Source organism: Sciurus vulgaris, assembly GCF_902686455.1.
Source record: "Sciurus vulgaris genome assembly, chromosome: 2".
NCBI lineage: Eukaryota > Metazoa > Chordata > Mammalia > Rodentia > Sciuridae > Sciurus > Sciurus vulgaris.
The window spans coordinates 106,210,701-106,217,735 of NC_136462.1; the positions used below are offsets into that span (position 1 = coordinate 106,210,701).

Consider the following 7,035-nt stretch of genomic DNA (forward strand, 5'->3'; position numbering starts at 1 on the left):
ATACTCTTATACTTAACTTTTGCTGAGTTGAAAGAGATCTGTGATCATGAGAAAGACTAGTTGATTAATGAATAACTAGGTGGTAATATCAGAGGAAGGCCGAGAAATGTATCACTAATTTCTTGTTTGGTTTCAGAGCTGGAAATAACTTCTGGTGGATTCCTGTAGTGGGCCCTCTGGTTGGTGCTGTCATTGGAGGCCTCCTCTATGTTCTTCTCATTGAAATTCACCACCCAGTTCCTGACCCAGACTTCAAGGCAGAGCAATCTGAGGACAAACAGGAGAAATATGAACTTAGCGTTATAATGTAATGGTGTGCTTGGTTCTGGATTTGCAGTTGGTTTGGTATCTTCTTTAGGAAAGATGGCATCCAAGCATCTCTGTTTTATTAAGACTGGGGTGAAATCTACCCAATTTTCTCTGCTAGCCATATGGGACACCTGATCACAAAGACATCTGAGTGAAGGTTCGGAAACACTGATTTCTTCTCTATCAGTCACCCCACACCCCAGCATAGCACTGACTTTCCCCCCTGAAAGAGCCTTCTCTCTGCCTGTTTATTGCATCCTTGAGGGGACTTCTTATTACTAAGCAAGCACTAATAACTTGGAAACTTGATGATGGACTTACTTGGATGGTTTCAACTGCATTACTTGTATGAAATAGTGTCACCAAAAGCCTTGCCTTCAGTATCTACAAATATTACATTCTGAATATCAACCAAAACCTAAACTGAAAGACAAAGCAGTGGCTTCAGTTAATATCTGTGAACTAGAGAGCTCAAGGATTAGCTCCCTAGTTAAGCTGTACTTATAGTCTTTGCATGAACACTAATATTCTCCAAACCCAGGGATGTAAGAAGCAGTAGAATGCCATAGCAAGGGGAAGGGCATTGTGGCATTTAGAAACCTCAGGAGACAAGATAAATTTGGGAAACCAAATGGAATTTTTTTAATGGAAACCATTTATCAGATTAATCTCTTGCTGTTCTGCATTTTAGAGAGCACCAATTAATTTCCTGGTCTTTAGTATATAATAACCTAAAATATAATTGTAACTTTAGTCATGAAAAATACATCACTCTACATTTTTAGTGCACATGTATTTCCCTAATTGCCCACTTGAGGACAGACGCTTGACAAGTTAAGTCAGTGGCTGGCACATATCTATGACACTGCACATGCTCTAGAAGCCAAGATTGAAAGCACACGGCACAGTCTAGCAGACTGTTCGAGGTGGAAAGTCTCTGGAAAGATAACATTGACTCGTTAGGCTTTACAATTCACAAAACACTTTCATACACATGATCTGATTTTATCCTAATAATGACTGCCTGAGGTAAATACCAGGATGCCCACTTTTCAGATAAAGGAACAAAATCTCAGGAAAGTTAAATGAGTTGTCAAGATTATAGGAAGGTGAACATTGTCCAATGTATCTCTTCACCTTTCAGAAGATGAATAACTGAGAATTGAGAATCTTTGCCAATCCTTCCTGACTGGCCAGAAGTGGACTCAGCAGCTTCCAGAATAGATGTGCCTTATGGTTGTAATGCTCCTGAATCTTAGGATATACTGTCTTAAGATCCCATTTTGTCTGGTTTTGTTCCCACTGTTGCTGATGCACAAGTGAAGGAAAGAGGTAGCAGTTGGACCATGGCTTTCATCTGCTGAAAACATTATCAGAAGACCCCTGGGTCTTGCTAAGTCTTGGTCTTCCTTCCCTGCCAGCCCCACACATGGCATTCAGGGAATTTCTTATTCCTCCACTTCTTCCCTGTGAAATTACCTAACTGATGTTACTTTCAGTCAGAAGTCACTGTGAGTTACACCGCCAGGAGAATTGCTCTATGTCATGGGATGCACCTTGAGTCCAAATGTCAAAAGCCCAGAATTCCAAAGAAATCCAGCTTCCCATCTACTTTGTAATGATAGCAGAACAGCAAAAAGCAAATGGGAAATATCTCTGATGACTTATGTTCTACAACATATCATTTTTTTTTCTCTGAAGCTACCTGGATATTCCCAATTTGAAATAAAATTATTGGGTGGGTTGTTGGGTTTTATCTTTCTCATTTTATCTGTGCAAGTATTAAGGGTGAGAAACATGATGGTTCAGAAGTTGTCTATCCTATCTACAAATTGAATCCCTAGGGAGCTTTCAGAATGCCCCTTGGTCCTTTTTCAATAACCAGGTGATTATAATGTATAATAAGGGTTGAGAGCATCAACTTGAGTCATACGGGTTTAAGGTTTCTTTGAAAACCATGTCCAGTGGTGGCCACATACTTCCTGGCAGTATTTCTAGAGTCTTGGGATCCTCGTGAATTAGAATAGTGGCTTTCAAGGGGATAGTTTTGATTCTCTCTCACTGCAACTCCTCAAGAGAACATTGGACAATATTTGGGGACATTTCTGATTGTCATAATCAGATAGTGCTATTGGCATCTGATGGCTAAAGACCAGAGATGCTGCCAAATATCCTATAGCGCATGGTCAACATCTTACAACAAAGGATGGTCTAGCCCCAAAATGTCAGAAATGGTGAGACTTAGAGACCCTGGAGTCATGGAAAGGTGAGAGAAGTCAGAGAAGACTTTAAAACACTATGCCTGGCTTCAAGTTCTGCCAGGAGCAGAGAAGTCAGACAAATCAAGGGCAGGTTCTGGGGTGGATTGAAATTCTCAAAGCAAGAGGCAACTCAGAAGCTGAGTTTTAGGATGGGTTGTGGAATGTGTGATCCATGCAGGTGCTTATCAAGCCCTGCTTGATGATTAATGACCAGGATTATGAAGAGGAAATGCAGTATTGGAAATCCACCCCAGGAAGGATTTTCTGTTCTTTTTAATGGAAAATTATCCCTTTGTTCCAGATGCTCACACTCAAAAATCCTCTCCCATCCCCAGTTTACAAGGGGGTTGGCCTTTATTGGGGTTTTTGCCAAGAAAATCTTTATGAGATTGACTTGTCTGTACCAGAAATCAACTAGGTAGATCCAGCAAACTATTTTTAAATAGGTCCTTTAGGAGTTAGAATTGTAACTCCCCACTGCTCTCCTCCTTGTTAATGGAAAAACTTCATAAGAGCACTTACATTAATGTCAGAAATAGAATTTCTCTATGATTCCCCAACCAGTTGAGATCTCAGAGCACATTTGTTGTATGGGACTTTTCTAACCAGTAACATTCAGAGTTGCTATTCAGTCATGGGACAGGATAAGAGGAGTTAAAATGTCATATTTAAAAATTCAATACTTAAGATATAAATTAGGATTGCCTTTAAATTGCTTACACACACACACACACACACACACACACACATGCACGCACAAGCAAGAAAAGTTTTATAACTTCAAGTTACAGAGACTGGTTTATAAATTCTATTTAGCCACAGAATCTATTGTTCATATTGACCTTGTGTGGTACCCACAAGTGAACTGGAGCTACTAGAAGTAGAAAGGGTGGATCAGGAGTTTCCTACTGCTTGTGATATCATCTTGTACACCTCCCAATAGGCCACAAAGTAATCTCTGAAAAGAAACTTTGTGTGTGTGTGTGTGTGTGTGCAGGTGGGTGTGTGTACATATGTGTTGGGATTGGAGGAGAAGTCTTTAGAATAAGTGTCACAGTTTGCAAACCACTGATAAAATTTGGGACAAGTTGCTGAACATTTTAATGAGAGTTTCAGGGATAGAAACTACTAAAGGCCATTGTATTATCTTTCCATCACTATGACAAAATACCTGAGATAACTTAAAGTAGGAAAGGTTTATTTTGATTCATGATTTCTGAAGTTTCAGTTCATGGATGATTGATCCCATTGCCTTTGGGCCTGTGGGGGTACAGTTCATGATGGCAGGAGCATGTGGGAGTAGAACTACTTACCTCATGGCACTGGAAAGAGCAAAAAGAGAGAGAAAAAGGAGCTGAGAGAAAAAGGTATCTTCCCAAGGGCATACCCCCAAAGACCTAACTTCCTTCTACTAGACCCCACCACGTTCTACTACTTCCCAGTAGTGCCACAGGCTGTTGACCAAGCCATTATCATATGGGTCTTTCAGGACACTTCAGGTGGAAATTATAGCAGCCGTATTTGTTCAATTTCAGGTAATTTTTCCAAAACTTCCTAATAAACAAATTAGGGTAAACAAAACTACCCAACCCACCAAACGTTACACACAAAGGAATGTAGTATATTAATTCTCAAAATGGGAGTTTAAATTCTCTGAGATAAGATGTTTACTTATCACAGCCCATGGCAAGAAGCAGCAGTGATCCTGGCTAGGCTGTGTGGGATAAGACTGTATAAAAATAAAAAAGGTAGATGATAATAAAGATGATGATAGGTACATGGTCAACCAAGTCACAAGCTCTTTCTCATTGCTTGAAATGAAGTGGCTCTTATCCAAGAGAAACTGTCTCTGGATGAATGGAGGGAAGATTCCATACCAAGCTAACACAAATAAATAAACCAAATTAGCTGAGAGAATCCAACCACAAATGGGTGGAGATGCTGCTGCCCAAGCACAGTTTCACTCTCTCTCTCTCCAGGCCTGCATTGTGGTATTCCTGGGCTTTAGGCCCTTTTGCTTTGGAGGGCCTCCTCACCCACAAGAAAGAATAAATAAATCAATTAGAGTAAATCGTGTTTTATAACTGTACTGGTAATACAATGGATTATATTCCTTTTTTCTCCATATAATTTTAGGAACTCTGAAAACTCTTTTGTGTGCTACAAAAAGTCTTGTGAACCCTACACATCGCAGCAGTGGAGAAGGCAGTGCTGCCTCCCACTTCCTCCCTAGTCTAGAACCCCCCACACCCAACTCTCTTCCTGCTCAAGATGTGCAACTCCTCCACTGTGGGGTCTCCTCACAGGGCCAGAGTCTTGAGAGTTCTGGGTTGTTGGGGGATGCTGCTATGGCCCATCCTCCTGCTCCCCGCCTCCTCCTCCTCTTTTTTCAGCACCCAGGAAGAAGGGCAGTCCCCGGAGACCAGGACCCAAGCACTTTAAGCACCAGAGTGCTGTTTCACAGTTTACAAAGCAAGTCTATGGCCAGTACCTTGACAGTCTCAGAATGATCCAGCAAGTAGATTATGATACTCATTGAGAGATGAGGAAACTCTCTCTCAGAGATGAGGCTCTGAGGCATTGAATGATGTGTACCAAGCTTGAGAGCAGAGCGTGGCAGTGACTGGATGTCAGCCACATGACTGAGTAAGATGCTCAAGGGTCCCAGTTTGCTTAAAACTCAGTTTTTTTTTGTTTTTTTGTTTTTTTGTTTTTTTTTTTTTCTGGAATGCAGCATTCAGTGCTAAACCACATCCTTACCTAAGCCTGGTACACTTCCTATTATTGGGCTCCTCCCACACTGAGGTTCCCCGTCAGGCAAAGGGGACAGCCTGCAGATACAGTGTGCCTTGATTCATCTTACAGAAAAAGAGAATGTCTTCATTTAAATTTTAATTATAAACACAAGAAATGTTTTGAGTGCCATAGTGTTAAGAAGATAGGCTATTAAGAACAATTCCATCAGGTCTACCTTAAAATATTTTCCATATCTGATCTCCTCTCAGGCAGAGAGGTCTAAGCTAACATCATCTCTCTCCCAGGTCTTAGAAGAGCGTTTTAATGGGTTCAGACTCTTGTGCTCTACATACTCCCATCCACAGTCCACAGCTGCCAGTATGTGACCAGTGTGGCTTGTTTATACTCCTCTGCTTCTCACTACCCAACCTGGGTTGGTTTCATTTTTTAAAGCAAACCCTAGACATGACATCATTTTACCCATGAATATGTAATATGCATCTCTAAGAGATATTCTTTTAAAATAATAACCATAATACCATTATCACATATTCATTTAATTACCAATATTTCTTAATATCATCAAATATCCAGTCATGTGTACATTTACTGGGACACTGTTTTTTCCCATATTTTTTATTGGTGCATTATAATTGTGCATAATAGTGGGACTCATTGTTACATATTAATACATGCATACAACATAACAATATAATTTGACCAATATTATTTTCCAGTTCTTTCCCTGTTCTTCCACCTCCCTTCTTGTGATCCCTTTCTTCTACTCTACTGGCCTCCCTTTGATTTTCATGAGATGCCCCCATCTTTTTTCTCCTTTTTCTTCTCCAGCTAAGAGACTGCTTTTTACCTCTAGTGCCTAACAATGTGGATTCTGTAGAGGTAAAAACACGTGATTTTCTTTGGTGTCTAATGCTCAGAACATCAGCATCATGCAGCAATACTTTATCACAGTTTTATACCTTCATTTTATTTCAGAATATTGTGTAAGACTCTTGTAAAATATTTTCATTTTTATACAAAAGGAAAATACATTAGTCTATAGCCATTTCCCAGGAATGAAATTAGGTTTAAGCAAGGAGGAAATCCAGAATTTATTTGAAATTGTGAGAAATATATTTCATACTTATTGTCATATCAATGAAAATTCACACTGTATAAAGTTCTATACTTTAAAAACTGAAATACATTGTGAAAAAAGTATAAATGTTATACACACATTCTACCTGGTAAGTGACACTGGTGGCTGATTAAGGTAAGTGGAAACGTAGAAATTCCTAAGCTGCTATAACCTGTATTGGCAGTGAATATTTGATATTCATTCATTCATTCATTCTTACCCAAAGACTTTAGACTTTTAGAAATAAGGGCTAATACAAAATTGAAACCATAACTCCAGGCTCCACCTTTGCACAAAGGAAATCACCTCTGGCAAGAGGGCATTTTGATAGCTCTCAGTTGGCTGATAGTAGTATTCTGAGAAAAAGATTCTAATCTGTAGATAATTTAGTCATATCCCCCAAAATCACCTCTGCGGATTGGGGAGAAGAGAAGACTATGCATTGCCCATCCCAGAACTCTCAGCTTGGAGTCAAGAGTGGAATTAATGATCTTTGAATGAGACCATGAGGGAGTCCAAGAGCTCAGCTTTGAGGACTGTGCAGCTACTGCTTAAGAAATTTGACTTTAGATTTTATGATAAAGGTAGTGG

General features: G+C 39.8%; 1 protein-coding gene across 2 annotated transcripts in view; it reads left to right on the top strand.

The window, feature by feature from the left end:
• Positions 1 to 2,054, top strand: part of AQP9 (aquaporin 9) — a 41,179-nt gene extending 39,125 nt beyond the window's left edge. For both annotated transcript variants that reach the window (XM_079125939.1, XM_079125938.1), the window contains one exon: positions 137 to 2,054. In XM_079125939.1, coding sequence (XP_078982065.1) covers positions 137 to 311 — 175 coding nt within the window. In that variant the 3' untranslated portion in view covers positions 312 to 2,054. The remainder of the gene's footprint in view (positions 1 to 136) is intronic.
• The last annotated feature ends 4,981 nt before the right edge of the window (positions 2,055 to 7,035 follow it).